This window comes from Phocoena sinus, chromosome 11 (genome assembly GCF_008692025.1).
Source record: "Phocoena sinus isolate mPhoSin1 chromosome 11, mPhoSin1.pri, whole genome shotgun sequence".
Lineage (NCBI taxonomy): Eukaryota > Metazoa > Chordata > Mammalia > Artiodactyla > Phocoenidae > Phocoena > Phocoena sinus.
The window spans coordinates 71744180-71764484 of NC_045773.1; the positions used below are offsets into that span (position 1 = coordinate 71744180).

A 20305-nucleotide genomic window follows, 5' to 3' on the forward strand; every position below is an offset into this window, starting at 1 on the left:
AAATTATTATGATAATTATGATATACATGTATCACAGAATTTATTATATAAGTAATGCAGTATGGTGCCTGGTGTGGTAACAATGTCATGTGCCAACTGAAATAAGCAGTCCAGGACTTCCCTGGTGGCGCAGTGGTTAAGAATCCACCTGCCAATGCAGGGGACACGGGTTTGAGCCCTGGTCTGGGAAGATCCCACATGCCGCAGAGCAACTAAGGCCGTGCGCCACAACTACTGAGCCTGCGCTCTGGAGTCCACGAGCCAGAACTACTGAAGCCTGCATGCCTAGAGCCTATGCTCCGCAACAAGAGAAGCTACCGCAATGAGAAGCCTGCGCACCGCTACGAAGAGTAGCCCCTGCTTGCCACAACTAAAGAAAGCCTCTACACAGCAACGAAGACCCAATGCAAAAATAATAAATAAGTAAATTTTTTTTTTTAATTCAGGGAGTAAAGGAAACCTCCTTGCAGTGGGGGAAATGCACCCAGGTAATGCACTGCGTGCAGAGGTATCACTATTACTTAAATTTTCATTGGAAAAAAAAAAGAAAAACAAAAATTATCATTGGGGGTGGCATGGGATGAAGTGTAGGGTACTGCATTGCTGGGGTGGGGAGATGGGAGATGGAATGGCTGTGGCCCTTCTTCACTATGGTGGGGAGTCATTTGGCTTCTGAGGCCTCCGGGAACATGTGCAGGGGAATGGAGAACTGGGAGTTACCAGTGCCTGATGAGGAATGTGAGTGAGCAATTAGGACTCCTTGATGGGACCCTGAAGGAGTCCCTCACCTCCTACAGAGAGGGTTCATATGGCTGACTCAATACTCAGCCCTCTAGGGAATTCCTGGTGGGCCAGTGGTTGGGACTCGGGGCCTTCTCTGCCAATCAGGGAAATAAGACCCCACAAGCCACAGAGCCTGGCCAAACAGAACAAAACAAAACAAAAAAACCTCAGCCCTCTAGGTCTCCTATGTTAAGGCGAAGGCATTGATGGGGAAGGAGTGGGACCCTGAGATGGGGACATTTGTACAGACGTGGATAAGGCTAATTCTGAACTCCTAAATTCTTTTGAAGTGTCTTGTCTGTAGAGACAATCTCCTCTTGTCGTGATCCTGTCTCCTGGGACATCAGCCTCAGAACCCTTCCTGCCTCCATCCCTCCTGGCCCCAGGCCCTTCATGAGTTAGATCCCAGTACAGCCTGGGTGGAGAAGCACAAGACCCACGCTAAGAGGAGAATGCCCCCAGACGGAAAGAGTCACAGGCCCTAGCAAACTGCCTTGGCAGGAGCCACAGGAGCATGTGTGGAAGAGGGTTCGAAGGGAAACACACCCAGGAGCGTGGAATGTAAGATCCAGTTTGGCCAAACTCATGGCCATGGATGCTCATCCAGGATTTGGGACTTCATGTATTGGCTTGAGCACCTGGGAGAGGAATTCATAGTCTGCTAGCTTGCTTAACTAAAGCCTGGACTTAATGGTAACCTAGAGTTCATAAACTTGAAATGCCAGAATTTCCCTGGCATACTATAGAGGAAGGAATCCAAAATCTCAGAGAGATGGGAATGCTGGATTGGATTTATTACGTGCAATCTGCTTAGCCACCCCTAGCCATGTATTTTAAGGGAGTCTGGAAAACACTCCCTTCACCAACGCATTAAGAAATGCATTGGTAAGGGCCACCAGCATCCTTGGCTGAAGGACCTTCTGCCCATCCCCAGAACCTTGCCCTCAGGGAATTTGGCGATCCTTAGCATTCGAGGGAGAAACATTTGCACTGTGGAATGATCACAGTATTGATGACTTGGAAGCTGAGATGGCCCTGGCCATTTTGGTTTCTCATGCTGACGGCTGTCCTCTGTAGGCTGGAGATGCTAATGGGGGATGCTGGATAGTGAAACTTAATTCCTTGATCTTGATGAGAATAATGGTATCCTGGTGCGGTAAAAAGCAGACGGTAGTACTTAACAGCCAAAGGCAAGGTAACTACAATGACCCAGAATAAAGCGTGGGAAAGAATGCTCATCAGGTGGACAAAGTGACAGGCGCTGGACCGCGGTCAGCCGTTTCCCTCAGGCACTCCAGGGCTTGTTCAGTGGACCCATGATGGCAGGGATGGAAGCTATGCTTTGGCTTAATAACATGGTCTTCCCCTCTCTGAGGCTAATCTGGCTGTAGCCAGTGCTGATTGACCATCCTACTTACAGCCTGATTGGGTACCATTCTCACCTGGTGTAGACTAATTTGACTGCCCACCCCCCGCCCCCAGTGTGGATGGACTGTGCTTTATCCTCAAGAGAACAGACACAGGGGATTTCCCTGGTGGTCCAGTGGTTAAGACTCCACGCTTCCAATGCACAGGGCATGGGATTGGTTCCTGGTCAGGGAACTAAGATCCCACATGCCGCTAGGTGCAGCCAATAAATAAATAAATACATACATACATACATAAAATAACGTATATAAAAAAAGAGAGAACAGACACATATTCTAGGTATGAATTCACCGCTGCCTACAGTACTTCTGTCAGTGCCACCATTTATGGGCGTACAGAATACGTCATCCATCACCATGGCATGCCACATAACATGGCCTCCAATTGTGGGCACACATTTTATAGCCAAGGAAATGTACAAATGAGCTCACACCCAAGGCATCCACTGGTCTTACCATGTGCCCCATGACCCAGGAGCAGCTGGCTTGATAGAATGGAGGATTGGCCAGCTGAAGGCACAGTTAGAGCAGAGCTAAGAAACTACACCCTACAAGGTGGAAGTACTATCCTACAGGATGCGGTGTATCCTTTAAACCAAAACCAGAATCGTATTATATGTAACTGAGAGGTGGGGGTAGCAGCAGCCTTTCCGCTATTATAGCTAAAGTCTGTAGACTACTAGAAGAACTTTTGCTACCCATCCCCAGAACCTTGCCCTCAGGGAATTTGGCGATCCTTAGCATTCGAGGGAGAAACATTTGCACTGTGGAATGATCACAGTATTGATGACTTGGAAGCTGAGATGGCCCTGGCCATTTTGGTTTCTCATGCTACTGAACCAACAGGCTGAGAAAGGGGTTACTGTAATGCCTGGGTTGACTAACCCCAGTTACCAGAGAAAATAAGCTTGCTACCACGTAACAGAGGTAGGCACTAGAACTGGAACCCAGGGGATTCACAAAGTGCCTCTTAATAATCCTCCGCTCGTTGTCCTGGTTAGCAGAAAACTTCAGCAACCCACAGTGTCAAGACTACCAAGGACTCAGACCCCACAGGAATAAAGGTTTGAGTCACCACCAGGTAAAGAACCCAGTCCCTGGTGGCGCAATGGTTGAGAATCCACCCACCAATGCAGGGGACACAGGTTCGAGCCCTCTTCTGGGAAGGTCCCACGTGCTGTGGAGCAACTAAGCCCGTGGGCCACAACTACCGAGCCTATGCTCTAGAGTGCGCGAGCCACAACTACTGAAGCCCGCACGCCTAGAGCACGTGCTCTGTCTGCAACAAGAGAAGCCACCGCAATGAGAAGCCCTCGCACCCACTCACTGCAACTAGAGAAAGCTCGCGTACAGCAACAAAGACCCAACGCAGCCCAAAATTTAATTAATTAATTAATTGATCGATTAAAAAAAAAAACTGCCCAGCCAAGGTGCTGGTAAAGGATAAGAAGAATACATCGTTGGAGGAAAAAGTAGGCAGCTCTGAATATGAACTTAGGCCTCATAACCCCCATTGTCCCCTGCTAACTTATGGGAGCTAATATTTTAGGTTTCAGTGGACATATGACATCACCTCCCAATGATATAGTAGGCAATGTGACCCAGTGTGTCCTCTGTGCTGGGGACATGGGTTTTTCTTCTGGAAAATGCTAAGAGGAGCTTCCTGCGGATGCTCCAGATTCCCCCTCACCCCACAGCCCTGTGCCCCGGAAAGCTGAGCGGCATCAGAGGACTCCCACACTCCGCCACTCGGATTCAGCCAGTGAGGGACCAGTCGGGGGTCTGAAGATGGGAGGATAGTGAAGACAGGGAATTTATTCGCGGCTTCCTTCCCTGCAGAATCAACACTACCTACAATGATTGAAGGTCACAGCTATTGTCAGGCACCCTCTCCACACAGCTCTCTCTAGCTCGGGGTTCCTGTCATCTGCTCCCTCCCCTCTTCAGACCTCAGGTGCTGACACCCCACTATTACTAACCATGAGGTACTGCAGCAGCCCCAGCGATTTCTCCATACCCCGCCCACACCTTTATAAACAATCACTTTATTAAACTCTCTTCAAAATTACCCATCAGTGTTCCTGCTAGGACCCTGGCACATAGAGCATGTATTTTAATTAGGATTAGTTTTGGCAATGAGCAACAGAAAATCTAGAAGAACAATACAGTACGCAAGATAAAAGTTTGTCTTTCTTATATAAATTAAACTTGGTGTTAAGCAACCCAAAGCTGGTATGGTAGCTCCATGAAGATCAGATCATACTATTTTTTGTATCTTTTAAAAATTAACATAACAAAAGATTTCCAATAGCATTACAAACTCTTTAGAAAGAATCAAGACTTGGCTCAAGTACCATCTTCTAAAGCACTTGTCCTGATGCTCATTCCAGCTCTTGAAGAATAATCTCCCTCTCTCAGAACCCTGGTTTCTACCCCTAAACAGACACACACACACACACACACACACACACACGCACGCACGCACGCACGCGCTTCAGTCACGGCATCTGTCACGCTAGAGTCCCTTATCTGTTTATGAGTCTGTCTCCTTCTTTGACTGAAGGGAGCTTCTCTTTTTGTCTTATTATCTCCAACCCCAATCTCTGGCATAAAACAGAGACCAATAAATGGGTCTGAATGAAAGGACATTTTAAGGCCTACAAAATATTTCATCATGTAGACTCACCCTAGATTGTTCCTTTATTACTTTAACATTGAACATTTAGGTGATTTTAGTTTTTCATTTTAAATATTATTGTAGGATTTTCATTTGATTAATGGAATAGGTGCCCCTGGAAGAGACTTATACTTGCTGTTTCATCAGACACAGGCATGCTGACCCCATTTGCCCCTCTGGCTACAGTCTAATCAGATAGGTCAGATTTACACTCAGTAATTATCTGGTAATATCAGCAATCTTCTCTAAGAAGCCCTGCTACTTTTCCTTAATTTTCTTTTTCACATTCTATGTGGTTCATCTCAGTTTAACCACAGCCCTGGTTTTCTACCTGTGCACGTGAAAAAAGAGAGGAGAGGGATAATCTGCTGTGTACCAGGTACTCAGGTGTGTCCTCATATTTAATTGAATTCTCCCCAAAAGCTTGTGAAAAGAGTTTTGGAGAGACAGACCTGTAAACACAACCCTGTAATGAACGCACAGTTCCACCACTTGCCTGCTAGAGAATCTCCTCGAAGTAACTTCGTTTTTCAGAGCCTCCGTTTCCTCGACTGCAAAACTGGGATGAAAATACCTGATGTGTGGTTGTGAGGATTAAATGAGATGTCTGTGAACATGGCCTGGCTCTAGGTAGCAGGTCTGCAAATGACAGGTTCAGTCCCAAGTGAGGAGCTCAGAGCAGGGTTTCAGCTCGGGGATCTAAAGCCAGCATGTCGGGGCATCCTCACCGCCCTGGGGGAGGGCATCTTTAGGACCAGCAAGACTGTGGGGTCAGGGGGAGATTCCTGGGGCTCCTGGAAGGAGGGAATCGTTTTAAGAGAGGGCAAAGAAAGCTTCCAGGCCGACCTGTGTCCAGGGAGCTGGGAGTGGGCCAGGGGAAGGGTAGCTGTCTCAGCGCGAGGGGGCCCAAGCGGGCAGCCGGCGAGGCAGGCTGGCTGCGTGGGGTGGGGGTCTTCGGCTTTCTCGTCCTGGGAAGATCTTGAAACTCAAAAAAACGAAGCAAGCCGAAGGGCTCTTCCCCATCTGTATTGTGGTAACTGAGCCCGAGCTAGCACCTCCCCAGGCTGGAAGGCGGGAGAGTCGTTAGGGACACCTGCCTCTCTCCCTCCCCCGCCCGGCGGGAACCCACCGAGACTGCGCGCACCTGGGCACCCGCTGCGCCTGGGAACACTTGGCGCCGGAGGCCGCCAGGCTACCCCGCGGGAAAAGGGGCGGGAGTGCAGCCCTGGCTGCAAGGAGTCCCTTAGGACACCGGAGAGTGCTATTGACATGATTATTAAAATAACCGTCCAGAAGGAAACGGAGTGAGGCTGGCACCGAAATAAAGAAATCCAGGAGCCAGGAAGAAGTAAATCCGCCAATGTAAAAGACATTAACACGTAATAGAGAATGTTTTGCAAATAGTGGTGACAGAAAGGATTATTTATGAATAATCCTGGGATAACTGATCAGCTCTTTGGGGAAAAAAAGAAATTTAGATACACACCTTCTATACTACACGAAAATTAATTCAATTCCTGATGGAGTTAAATTGGAGGCGGGAGATTAAACTACAAGTGCACAAAAAAGACAATAGAAGTAGGAATGTATCCATCCTTTGGAGGAGAGAGAACTTTCTAGGCTTGAAGGAATGAGATAAATCCCAATAGGGAAGATGGACATGTTGGTTCATACAAAACAAAACAAAAACAAAAAAACTGTAGGCTTAAAAAAAAGTGAAATTAGAAGTAGTCAGTGAGGAGCTTCCCTGGTGGTGCAGTGGTTAAGAATCCGCCTGCCAAAGCAGGGGACGGGTTCGAGCCCTGGTCCAGGAAGACCTTACATGCTGCGGAGCAACTAAGTCCACGCACCACAACTACTGAGCCCTGTCGCCTACAGCCGGTGCTCCACAACAAGAGAAGCCACCGCAATGAGAAGCCTGGCACCACAGCGAATACCCAGCGCAGCCAAAAATCAAATTAAATTTTTAAAAATACATTAAAAAAAGAAATAGGCTGGGGCTTCCCTGATGGCGCAGTGGTTAAGAATCTGCCTGCCAATGCAGGGGACACGGGTTCGAGCCCTGGTCCGGGAAGATCCCACATGCTGTGGAGCAACTAAGCCCGTGCGCCACAACTACTGAGCCTTGCTCTAGAGCCCGCGAGCCACAACTACTGAGCCCGCGTGTCACAACTACTGAAGCCCGTGCACCTAGAGGCCGTGCTCCACAACAAGAGAAGCCACCGCAATGAGAAGCACGTGCACCGCAAGGAAGAGTAGCCCCCTCCTCCCCACCTTGCTGCAACTAGAGAAAGCCAGTGCACAGCAACGAAGACCCAACACAGCCAAAAATAAGTAAATAAATAAATTAAAAAAGAAAAACTAGTAAGACACTAAGACTACAAGCAGACAACAGACAATACAGTGAAGGAGACAAGTAAGATGGGAAAATATGTTATCAGAGAAATGAATACCATTTTAACTGAAGAAATTAAGATTTTTAATTTTTAATTTAATTTTATTTTTTAAAGAAATGTTAAATGCTGATGGGGATGAAGTGGACCTTTCATACATTGTGGTGGTTTTATACTAACATAAATTAGTACAACAGGTGTATCAGGGAGACTTAAAACACAGAGGCCTCTGATGCTCAATCATTAGGGAAATGCAAATTGAAACCACCATGAGATAACACTTCACACTATCAATTATGATGGCCACTATCAAAATTAAAATTAAATTACCATATGATCCAGCAATTCCACTTTTGGGTATACACACAAAAGAACTGAAAGAACGATCTTTTTGTTTATTTGTTTGGTTTTGGCCATGCCACGTGGCTTGCTGGGATCGTAGTTTCCTGACCACGGATTGAACCTGGGTCCAGTGAGTGAAAGCACGGAGTCCTAACTACTGCACTGCCAAGGAATTTCCTGAAAGTAGGATCTTTTTTGCGGTAGGCGGGCCTCATCACTGTTGTGGCCTCTCCCGTTGCGGAGCTCAGGCTCCGGACGCGCAGGCTCAGCAGCCATGGCTCACGGGCCTAGCCGCTCCGTGGCATGTGGGATCTTCCCGGACCGGCGCACGAACCCGTATCCCCTGCAACGGCAGGTGGACTCTCAACCACCGCGCCACCAGGGAAGCCCTGAAAGTAGGATCTTGAAGAGAGATTTGTATGCCCATGTTCACAACAGTTAAAACGGAAACAAACGTTGAGGGATATCCACTGAGAGATGAATGGATAAGAAGCAAAATGTAGAATGTACATACAGTGGACTATTATTCAGCCTTTTAAAAAAATTTTTTTTTTAATTTTTAATTTATTTATTTATTTTTGGCTGAATTGGGTCTTTGTTGATGTGCGCGGACTTTAGTTGCTGTGAGCTGGGGCTACTCTTCGTTGCAGTGCGCGGGCTTCTCATTGCGGTGGCTTCTCTTGTGGAGCACGGGCTCTAACGCACAGGCTCAGTAGTCGTGGTGCACGGCCTTAGTTGCTCCGCGGCACGTGCGATCTTCTCGGACCAGGGCTCAAACCCGTGTCCCCTGCATTGGCAGGCGGATTCTTAACCACTGTGCCACCAGGCAAGCCCCAGCCTTTTTTTTTTAAATGTATTTTTATTTTATTTTATTTTTGGCTGCGTTGGGTCTTCGCTGCGGTGCGCAGGCTTCTCATTGTGGTGGCTTTTCTTGTTGTGGAGCACCGGCTCTAGGTGACAGGGCGCAGTAGTTGTGGTGCATGGGCTTAATTGCTCCGCAGCATGTGAGATCTTCCCGGACCAGAGCTCAAACCCGTGTGCCGTGCATTGGCAGAGGGATTCTTAACCACTTTGCCATCAGGGAGGTCCCTATTCAGCCTTTAAAAAGGAAGGAGGTTCTCACAAGTTACAACATGGATGATGAACTTTGAGGATATAGTGCTAAATGAAATAAGCCAAGCGCAAAAGACAAATACTGTATGATTCCACTTTAATGATGTAGTCAAAATTACGGAAACAGAAAGTAGAATTGTGGTTGCCTGGGGCTGAAGGGAGGAGGAATGGAGTGTTTAGTTTTGCAAGAATTCTGGAGATGGATGATGGTGGTGGTTGCACAAGAATGTGAATGTACTTAATGCCACCGAACTTGAAATGGTTAGGATGGTAAATTTTGTTATATGTGCTTTACTACAATTTAAAATTTTTTAAGTTAAACAAATCCCCCCCCCCACAAATCACAGAGGCCTTTAAGCCAATTTTAAGGAAATAAGTATGAATTTGGAAAATACTTTATGACCAAAGATATTTATTGCCCCAAACTGGAAAACCCAAATGTCTGAAAGTAAAGGAATAGCTAAATAAACTATAGTACATCTGTAGTTCTATGTTTTAATAATGTTTATTTTCCTGATTTTAAAAATAATACAGATTCATCATAGAAAATTTAATAAATGAACAATTATAAAGATGAAAATAAAACTATCCAAAAGCCTAACATGCAGAGATAACCATTGTTAACATTTGGTCTGCATCCTTCTAGGAACAGTTATATATTTCTTATACAAAATTGGGTATATATTGTCCATTTAAATTTGCATCCTGTTTGTTTAGACTTTCTGTGTATGTAATTATGTATACACATATATAAAGAAAGGGAGAAAAAAATAAAAAATAAAAAAAAGAAAGGGAGAACATTTATTGACTTCTTACTATGTATAGAGAATAATGCTAGAGCTGCTTCATGGATGATCTTGTTAAATATCACAGAACCCCTTTGAGGTATTATCATTCCCATTGTACAGATGAGGCAATGGAGGATTAGGGAAGTAAGTAATTTGGTGAAAGTCACACAACTCCTGAATGATATAGTCAGGATTGAAAGCCAGGTATTCTGGCTTCACAGCCCACACTCTGAACCAAACTCTCTTCTATATCCCAAGTCATTAAACATTCTTTTGAAAACATTTCTTTAAAAGCTGCTGCATAGGGACTTCCCTGGTGATCCAGTGGTTAAGACTGTGCTCCCAATACAGGGGGCCCAGGTTTGATCCCTGGGCAAGGAGCTAGATCCCGCATGCCGCAACTAAGAGCCCAAGCAGCCAAATAAATATTTTTTTAAAAAACTGCTGCATGGGGACTTCCCTGGTGGCGCAGGGGTTAAGAATCCGCCTGCCAATGCAGGGGACACGGGTTCAAGCCCTGGTCCGAAAAGATCGCACATGCCGTGGAGCAACTAAGCCTGTGTGCCACAACTACTGAAGCCCACACACCTAGAGCCAGTGCTCTGCAACAAGAGAAGCCACTGCAATGAGAAGCATTCGCACTGCGACAAAGAGTAGCCCCACTCACCACAACAAAAGAAAGCCAGCGTACCCCGCAAGGTAGACCAACATAGCCAAAAATAAATAAATAAATTAATTAATTTTAAAAAAAGCTGCTGCATAATATTCACTAACATAAATACACCAAACATCATTGAACCGTCTCCTAGCATTGAACAATTAGGTTGTTTCCAATTTCTCTTGGTTTTTTAATATAATACTTCAAAGAATATTTTTGTGCATAAATCTTTGTCTTATAATGACTGAATCTCTTATTATTCCCTTAGGGTATATACTTAGATGTAAAGTTTCAGGGTCAAAATAACAGCTACAGATAAAGTTTAGTGGAGTCACTGAAAATAGAATTTATAAAGTTTTTTGCGGGGAGGGGGCCGTACCCTGCGGGAACTTAGTTCCCCGACCAGGGACTAAACCCAGGCCCATGGCAGTGAAAGCACCAAGTCCTAACCACTGGACCACCAGGGAATTCCCTAAAAAGTTTATTTTTAAGAAGAGGTTTGATATGACAGGGCAGGGAGTATGTGGGAAATCTCTGAAATTTCTGGTCACTTTTGCTATAAACCTGAAATGGCGCTAAACAATAAATTGTATTTAAAAGGGTTGTAACTACACGGAAGTAAGTTTATTGGGCTTTTTGGCTATCATAAGGCCAGCCATCAGAAAACAGTTCAAGCCCTGGCTCTGCCACCTGCCAGCTGTGTGGCCTTGGGAAGGTCACTCAATCTCTCTGAGCCTCAGTTGTCTCACCTGTGAAATGGAACTCACAGTTGTTGGCTGGTTGGAATGAAGTGCTGTATGTTAAGCCCCTGACCTACCGTCAAGTGCTCTGGATCCTGTAGATGGCAGGGGCAGTGACTGGGAAAAGGCTTTGCACACTGTGAAGTGCTCTTCACATGGGAGGGGGTGTGGCATTTGACTCCTGGTGTGGTAGTGGCACTCTGAGCTCCATGGACCCGTGAGAGAGTGAGAGAAGGCTGGGTTTGGGGGCCAGGGTGAAGGTGGGAGGGGCCCCTCACCTGGGGAAACGGCTCCGTGGTGGAGCAGCTGAGATGCAGCTGGGCCTGTGGCCTGCGAGGCAGTCCTGTGGCCGCCTCCTCCCCCAGCCCACAGCCCAGGTCTGCAGCTGGGTCCTGCCTCTTCTCAGGTGGGCCATGCCTGGGACTTGGCTGTTGCTTCTCCTGGCCCTCGGGTGTCCAGCCCTGCCCACAGGTGAGCGCCCTCCCTGCAACCCTCTCTGTGCCCCGTTAGTCCGCCCAAGCCTACTCCCTCACTCTGGGCGTCCCTAGGTGTGGGAGGGATGCAGGCAGGCAGGACAGAGGTACCTGGGTCCCCTGGGGAGGGTCTCACCAGAAGCCCATCATCCCCTTCCCCATTGTATTATACCTCCCAGCTATCTTGCTCTGGGGCCCCCAAGTCCTGCTCCCCTGGAGCCCACAGTGTTGGGAAGAAGGGTATTCACCTCTCAGAGCAAGCTGGACAGGTGTGTATGATGGGGGGGGTAGCCTGGCTGTGTTGTGTTATATGGGGTGATGGGGCACGGGCAACATGGTGAGGTCCCACCCTCCTTACTGTCCAGTCTCCTACCCTCAGGGCTCAGGGTGTCTCACGTTCACTCCCAGCTCCCCCTAAAAATGGGCTCTCAGAAGTCTCAAGGCTTCAGTGACTTCCCAGTGTATTGACCCCCGACCACCGATCCCGGTCCCTCCAAAGATCAAGGCTGGAGACAAAGGAGTCAAATTCTGAGAATTCCAGCTTCATCTAGAAGCTCGTGCATGTTTGCATGTGTGTGGTGGGGATAGGTCCTTGACTTTGAGTTGGGGCATCTCCTTGTTCTAAAGCTGGCCCCCAGTATGTCACCACCTCGCCCTCGCTAGGGAGATAAACCACACCCATGTGGATCGGGGAGAGCCCATGTCGGGAGGCCTGAGCTCTGGGAAAGAAGCAGCTAGGGTGAGGAGGAGCAATCCTGGGAGGTTTCATGGAGGAGGTAGATGCTGAACTCAGCTAGGGCAGTGTGTCTCTCTGTACAGCTGAGAAGGCTCAGGAGGTTGAGGGTCCTGGAGCTCATTGCCAGCCTTCTCTCCTCCCTTTGTGATGCCCTATCAATATTAGTATTGATGATACTTATCTGCCAAGGTGTTTTATATTCATGATTTTTATTCTTCACAGCAATTTTACTGGGCTGGTGTTATTAACCCCATTATATCAATGGGACAATTAAGACTCTAAATTAAGTGGACAAGTCAAGAGTCAAATCAACTCTGTCTGAGGCCATGTCCCAGGCTTGGTCCACTGTGTCATGTAGCAAGTCTTAGTCATCCTTCCAAGTGGGGTAGTCTGTGGGATTTGGAGTCACCGAGGTCTGAATTCAAATCCTGAGCGGCTACTTACCCTACTCCTGCTTCTAGGTCAGTTATTTGACCTTCAAGAAATCTTTTGTGAGGGAATTCCCCGCAGTCCAGTGGTTAGGATTCCTCTGCAGGGGGGCACAGTTTCAATCCCTGGTCGGGGACTAAGATCCCACATGCCACGTGATGCAGCCAAAAAAAAGAAATATTTTGTGAGCAACCCCCCCCACCTCTAAGTCCCCACGAGATTCTATGGCCTCCCTTCCCGGCACCCTGGGGCATTTCTTTAGCCTGGCTGCACCTAACTCATGGTGTGAATTTGTTTGTAGGTTTTTTTGTTTGTTTGTTTGTTTGATTTATTTTATTTATTTTTGGCTGTGTTGGGTCTTCGTTGTGACACGCGGGTTTTTCATTAGGGTGGCTTCTCTTGTTGCGGAGCACGGGCTCTAGGCACGCGGGCTTCAGTAGTTGTGGCACGTGGGCTCAGTAGTTGTGGCTCGAGGGCTCTAGAGCACAGGCTCAGTAGTTGTGGTGCACGGGCTTGGTTGCTCCGCGGCATGTGGGATCTTCCCGGACCAGGGCTCGAACCTGTGTCCCCTGCATTGGCAGGTGGATTCTTAACCACTGTGCCACCAGGGAAGTCCCTTGTTTGTAGGTTTTAACCTTTGAGATTTTATTTATATGAAAAGATATCCAACTGTTCTTTTTTTTTTGGCTGCACCAAGTGGCTTGTGGTATCTTAGTTCCCCTACCAGGAAGTGAACCCAAGCCATGTCATTGAAAGCACTGAGTCCTAACCACTAGCCCGCCAGGGAATTCCTGATGTCCAACTATTCAAAAATAAGATTTTGTCATATATTAAATGAGTCATCTTTACCAAAAAGAATAAGTTTTTGGAAAATCAGGACTATTCTGAAAGATATAGGACAAATGTTTGCAGTACCCACATGACTTACTTTTGTTTTTTAATTATAAAATAATACAGACGTACACTTTAATTTAATTAATTAATTTATTTGGCCGTGTTGGGTCTTAGTTGCGGCACTCGGGATCTCCATTGTGGCATGCGGGAATCTTTAGTTGCCACATGTGAAACTCTTAGTTGCAGCATGTGGGAATCTAGTTCCCTGACCAGGGATCAAATCCGGGCCCCCTGCATTGGGAGCGCAGACTCTTAACCACTGGACCACCAGGGAAGTCCACGGACATACACTTTAAATGGGTGAATTGGTATGGTACGTGAATTATATCTAAACAAAGCTGTTAAAAAATACTACAAACTTACAGAAAAGTTAAAAAATACTACAAACTTACAACAAACAACCATGCATACTCCACTCAGATTAGCAAATAGTTAAAATGTTTGCCATATTTTAATCAAATATTATTTAAAAAGAAACAAAAAGTTACAGATACATTTGAGGCCCCTTTTGATCTCATTCCAGATTCTATTTCCTTCCCTTCCTCCTCAGAGGTAACCACTCTCTTGAGGCTGGCACAACAAGGTACTATAAGTATTTGTTTGCATCTGCTGTCTTTCTCATGGGACTGAGATCATTGAGAGCAGGACAATATTTTAATTAATGTGTATCCCCAGTGCCTGGCACAGAGAGATTCACGTATGATAGGTGACAGAAGGATGGAAGGATGGATGGATGAATGGAAGGAAGGGAAGATGGATAAATGATGGATGGATGGAAAAACATATAGATGGGAAGTAGAAAGAAGAGATGTAGAGTAGACGGATGATGGAAGAAAGGATGGATGAGGGACTTCCCTGGTGGCACAGTGGTTAGAATCCACCTGCCATGCAGGGGACACAGGTTCGAGGCCTGGTCCGGAAGATACCACATGCCGCCGGAACTACTAAGTCCGTGTGCCACAGCGACTGATCGTGTGCTCTAGAGCCTGCGAGCCACAGCTACTGAGCCCCGCGTGCCACAACTACTGCAGCCCACATGCCTAGAGCCTGTGCTCCACAACAAAGAGAAGCCACTGCAATGAGAAGCCCGCACACCGCAAGAAAGAGCAGCCCCTGCTCGCCACAACTAGAGAAAGCCCGCGCACAGCAACGAAGACCCAATGCAGACAAAAATAAATAATAAATAAATTTTTTAAAAAAAGAAAGGATGGATGAATAGATGGGAGAATGAAAGGATAGAGGGAAGGAAGGTGGTTAGATAGGTAAATGCAAGGAGAGAGGGATGGATGAGTGGGTAGAAGGATAGATTGATGGTTGGTGGAAGGATAGATGGAAGGAGAGAAATCCAGAGGGAAGGATATGAGATCCTGACCTGGGAGGGCAAGGACAGACCTAGCCCCCTACAAGTGCATGCTCTCTTGCAGGTGTGGGCAGCACACCCTTCCCCTCTCTGGCCCCACCAATCACACTGCTGGTGGATGGGAAGCAGCAGACTCTGGTGGTTTGCCTGGTCCTCGACGTTGCACCCCCTGGCCTTGAGAGTCCCATCTGGTTCTCAGCTGGGAATGGCAGCTCACTGGATGCCTTCACCTACGGCCCTTCCCCAGCAGCTGATGGCACCTGGACTAGCTTGGCTCAGCTTTCCCTGCCCTCTGAGGACCTGGCAGCCTGGGAGACCTTGGTCTGCCACACTGGACCTGGGACTGGGGACCACAGCCAGAGCACACAGCCTCTACAGCTGTCAGGTGGGGACAGAGCCTGGGCCCCTGTGGTTGCTCCCTGCCCCTTTCATACACCCTGAAACCAGGATATGGTGGCAGGGAGGGCAGAATCCAGGCCATGGGGGCATGAAGGGTATCTAAGTGCCAACCATCTAGGTGATGTGATGTCTGGGGTCAAAGGAGGGTGGCTTCAGGGCCCTGAGTCCTGGGATTTGAAACAGTGATATCTCATTCAAATCCAGACTCTGATGCATGACTTCTAAGAGGTAATAATGTCTCCTCCCTCCTACGTTAATATCTTTCTATGTATACCCAGGGTTAATATCTATATCATCACCCTAAATATGACACCCTGTTAGAATCAAACAATAATTAAATAGTAAGTTGCTATCACTTACTTATTGTTTATTCTGTGCCGGGCACTGTTGTAAACACTTTACACTTATGAAGTAGGTCATATTATTCTCATTTTATAGGCACAGAAAGGTTACATAACATGTCCAAAGCCAGCTATTATTATTGACCAGATGACTTACTTTCTCTTTTTGAATTATGTTTGTTTTCTCAACCTCCAAATAGGAATGTTTGTTGAATAAATGTACTGCCTTCCAAAGAAGGCTGCTAAGAAAATTGATTCCTTGTCTAAAAGTGCTGAGGCATCTCTAGGGGCAGGAGGACAGCCAGGAGAGAGGGAGATCTGGCCCCTCAGAGGACTTGCTGCAGATGGGCTCAAGATTCCCACTACGGGTTCATTTGTCCATTTATCCAGTGCTCCAAGAAGAGCTGCCCTGAGCAGGGCCAGGGCATAGTACTGGGGTGGAGGGCACAGCCCATCCCAGTGACTTACTCCTTTCTCCTTGACTCGCAGGAGAAGCTTCCTCAGCCAGGACCTGCCTCTGGGAGCCTCTCAGGGGTGAGTACCAGGAACCGGGACCTCAGGCCCTGTTGGGCTCTGGGCCTGATGGGTCCCCTCAAGAGGCTGCCCTTGCTGGGTTGGGGCACTGGCTAGCCTGGGCCTCTGTCTACCCCTGGGTCAGGTGGGGATAGATCCTCTGACCCCAGCATAATTCCTGGACGCCAGCTGAGAAGCACAGGTGAGAGCTAGCAGAAGGGTCCTTGAAGCTCTTCTTGGGCAGCTCAGAGGGATGGTCTCAGCATCCGAGCCCTTGGGAGACTCTTAGGAGTCTAGGGAGCCTCGGAAGACAGAGCGGAGGAAAGTCCCACCCCCCGCTGGATGCAGTCATGAGCCAGGTTCTACTTCCCTACCAAACAGAAATCTGAGCTGGTGTCTCTCCTCTGCAACCAAATGCTAATTCCTGCCTGGCTTGCATCGCCTTGGTTGCTGGGGAATCAAAGTAAATGAAGGCTAGGAAGGTGTTGTTATTATCACCAGTCAGAGCTGAGGTTAGACACCAGGAAGGACGTCCCCTGGGTTCCCTCTCCTCTGGTGAACCTTCTCGCGTGCGTGGGGCTGAGCGCCAGCCTCTAGGGCCGCTCACCGGCTCCTTTTCTCCCGCAGGGACCCGGGGCCAGGCGCTGCGGCTCGAAGCGCTGCGGCTGCTGCTCTTCAAGCTACTGCTGTTGGATGTGCTTCTGACCTGCAGCCGCTTCCGCGCCCCGCCCGCCGTGCGGGGGTACCCGGCCAGGGCGCCTCGCCCTGGGGACCCCGGGCTCCCCCGCGGCCCCGTGGGCGGACCACCTTCTCCTCCCGCAGCCTCCGCCACCGGGAGGATCGTCCGCAGACCCCACCGACTGGATTCGCCGCAATGATGGGTGGACCACAGGCCGAGGGCTCAGCCCTGTCCACCCCGCCGGCGCTGCAGCCCCGGGACGGCCGCTGGGTTCACACCCGCCCTCCGGGTCGGGATCCCAGGAGCCCTGTCTGGGAGGAGGGGGCCGCTGGGTGCTCAGGGCGTGGCGATCGGGACCCGCCCTCAGCATTCCTGCCTCCAGCCTTGCAGCATTTCTCTGCGATCTGCCTCCTCCAGCAGACCCGAGCTTCCCCGGGGGCTAGGCTCCGTCTCCCCCCTCAGACTGACTGCTTTTCTGAGGGAAAAGGCTTTGTCTCTCCCATCAGATTGGAAGTCCCTTTAGGGTGGTGATTGACCCAGACACTGGACATTTGAGGTGCTTATAACTGAGAACAATTAAAGGAGAACTTATATGACACAAGCAAATGAAAAATATTTTAACTCCTGTCTGCTCTGGGAGGAGGGAATTTGGCAGATTTACAGGACACACAAATCTGGGAAGGCTTCCTGAGGGTGAGAGCCTGGAAACTGCAGAGTGGGGCTGGGGTTGGGGTGGATGTGGTCCCAACTCTGTCTCCTTTCCTCGTCACCAGGCATGGGGCAAGGCCCCCTCCCCCTCTCTGTCTCCTCACCCTCGCCCTGACCTCTCTGAGAGGTCAGGGTGAGGAGCCCATGAACCCAGGAAGATGGGGCGCTGGTCCTGATGTGAAGTCTTGTACAGACTTGACATAAAAGAATAGGGCCAGGGGCTTCCCTGGTGGCGCAGTGGTTGAGAGTCCACCTGCCGATGCAGGGGACACGGGTTCGTGCCCCGGTCCGGGAAGATCCCACATGCCGCGGAGCGGCTGGGCCCGTGGGCTATGGCTGCTGAGCCTGCGCGTCCGGAGCCGCAACGGGAGAGGCCACAACAGTGAGAGGCCCGCGTACCGCAAAAAAAAAAAAAAAAAAAAAAAAAAAAGAATAGGGCCAGGATTCCAGAGTAATAGGATCATAACCACTGCCAAGAGCACAGATAGTAATTCCAAACGTATACATTATTAATCAATTAAGGGTCATCATTCATTTGACAAATATTCACTGAGCTTCAACTCTGAGCCAGGCACTAAAGAGGTTTTAGTTTCGTTTTGTTTTGTTTCCTAAAGAGGGTTCTTGCACTGATAGAATATGAGGCTCCCACGATGGGGTGTGACCTGTGTGTCCTCCGTTAGTCCAGCTCTTGCAGGAAACCCTGCCTTTTCCAGAGTTTCCTCTCCAGTGATCACCCCAAGAATCTCTGGGCGCATTCATGTGAATCCAGATGTCCCCTGGGGCAGTGCAGGACAGTGCCCGGGATCGACGGCCCTACTTCGGCCGTCCTTCCCCCGACGCGGCGGAGAGCAACTGTACTCTTAACACTGCCCACACATGTGGCGTCAGTGACTCCCAGCTTGCTGGAGCCCCTTTGCCCTTTTAGCTACTCTTCCACGAAAACCCTCACCTCTCCCCCACTGTCCATCTCTCACCAGCCTGTAAGGAGACTCTCCCAGCTCTTTTTTGGATCCTTCAAGGAGGGACAGGGCACAACTTCTGGGGAATCAACCTGTCCACCATCCCCACAGAGCCGGCTCCTTCCCTAACACACAGAATGAGGGAGGGGTAGGCTGGGTGGGGGTAGGGGCGTATCCAGCCATAATCTCAGAATTTCTCCAGCCACTGTCCCTTCCCAGCTCTCAGCCCAGATGTTGAGCCCAGGGCTCCTGCCAAACTAATCTGTCTCCGTAAATGTCCTCTCAGAGGCCCTTTTGTTTATCCTGGAAGCAGGCTTCCCTTAGCTTCAGCGCTCCTACCCATCTTGCCCCCCTTCCCCCAATCCTGCCCTGCCCCAGACTCTGAATCCCCACTGTGGCTGCATTAATGTTATTTCCCAAGAGGGTTCCTGGCCAGACTCTTGAGCCTCCTCAAGTCGTTTGAAGCCTAGAGAGCATGGAGGACCTCAGGACAATGTCCTGACCCTCTACACTGTGGAATTCTACATACCACAGCTCCTGCCTATCCAAAGTGCCTTGTCACCCACACAACTCTTTTAAGCTAAGAAACTAAGATCAGGGGCTTCCCTGGTGGCACAGTGGTTAAGAATCTGCCTGCCAATGCAGGGCACAGGGGTTCGAGCCCCAGGGCACAGGGGTTCGAGCCCTGGTCCAGGAAGATCCCACATGCCTGGAAGCAACTAAGCCCGTGTGCCACAACTACTGAGCCTGTGCTCTAGAGCCCGCGAGCCACAACTACTGAAGCCCGCTCGCCAAGAGCCTGTGCTCTGCAACAAGAGAAGCCACCGCAATAAGAAGCCCGTGCACCACAAAAAAGAGTAGCCCCCACTCGCCGCAACTAGAGAAAGCCCACACGCAGCCAAAAATAAATTAATTAATTAATAAATTTTAAAAAAAGAAACTAAGATCAGGAAATAACAAGTCAATGGACTGAGCATCAGTCCTTTAAAATCTTTATAAAATAGCATAAATATCCAACCTCTAGGAAGGAAACAAGAGGCACTGGAAAACACGGATTTATGGACAAAAATGGAATTTGCAGACAACCTCCCAGAGAAGCAGCCTTGGTCTGTGCGTGTCCATAGAACACTGAGCTCAGGGCCAGCCTGAAGCAGCCCCAAAGACCCAGAGAGTCCTCCTCTTGATGACACAGCACAAGGGGGTTCCACTGAGCAACTCCTTGTGCTAGGCACCCTGTTGCTGGGGAAGCGGAAGGGAAATCAATCATTCATTAGCCAAGTCCCTGCCTTGTGGGAGCTCAGAATCCAAAGAAAAAAACAATAGGCCAGAAAAGGGAGCCAGATTACACACTAAAAAGAAAATTATTGCATGAACTTTTTACAATCTGCTCAGTAAGCCTTAATTCTATTAACCCGTTTGAGCGTTGCAGGAACAGGCAAGTCTTGAACAGCAGCTAGGAGGATCACTTTGTCATCATACAGATTAAAACTGAGGCTCAGAGAGGAAATGATTTGTTCTAGTTCTCACTGGGACAAATCTAGCGTTACTGGGCCCTAAGAAAGCTGCTTGAAGGCTGGGGACTCTTGGAATCGTCCAGGTCTCATCCACAGCGCCTACTAGAGTGACCGGCAATTAGAACAATAGCAACAGCAGCAATAATAATAATAAAATTTAAGAACTGGTGCTCAGTTAGTACTAGCTTCATAATGACCCCAGGGGAGAAGCGACGTGCAAGGAGGCGGAGAAGGCAGTGAAGACTCTCTTTCCCATACCTTTCAGGACCAGGGCGCTGCTTCCTCTTCCCTAGTCCCGGTCCTCCAGCCCCTCCCAGAGCCTCCGTTATGGGATGGGAAAAGATGTTGCCATAGGTCACTGAGGGCACCATCCGCTCTC

The 20305-nt window shown here is 48.7% G+C and overlaps 1 protein-coding gene across 1 annotated transcript; it reads left to right on the forward strand.

Moving 5' to 3' along the window:
- Nucleotides 1-11334: 11334 nt before the first annotated feature.
- On the forward strand, nt 11335-17228 carry PTCRA (pre T cell antigen receptor alpha). Its single transcript, XM_032647623.1, is given in 8 exon segments — nt 11335-11392; nt 14004-14036; nt 14878-15198; nt 16043-16087; nt 16694-16850; nt 16852-16972; nt 16974-17075; nt 17078-17228. Coding segments are annotated over 8 exon segments (948 nt in total). The 3' UTR covers nt 17189-17228.
- Nucleotides 17229-20305: the final 3077 nt, after the last annotated feature.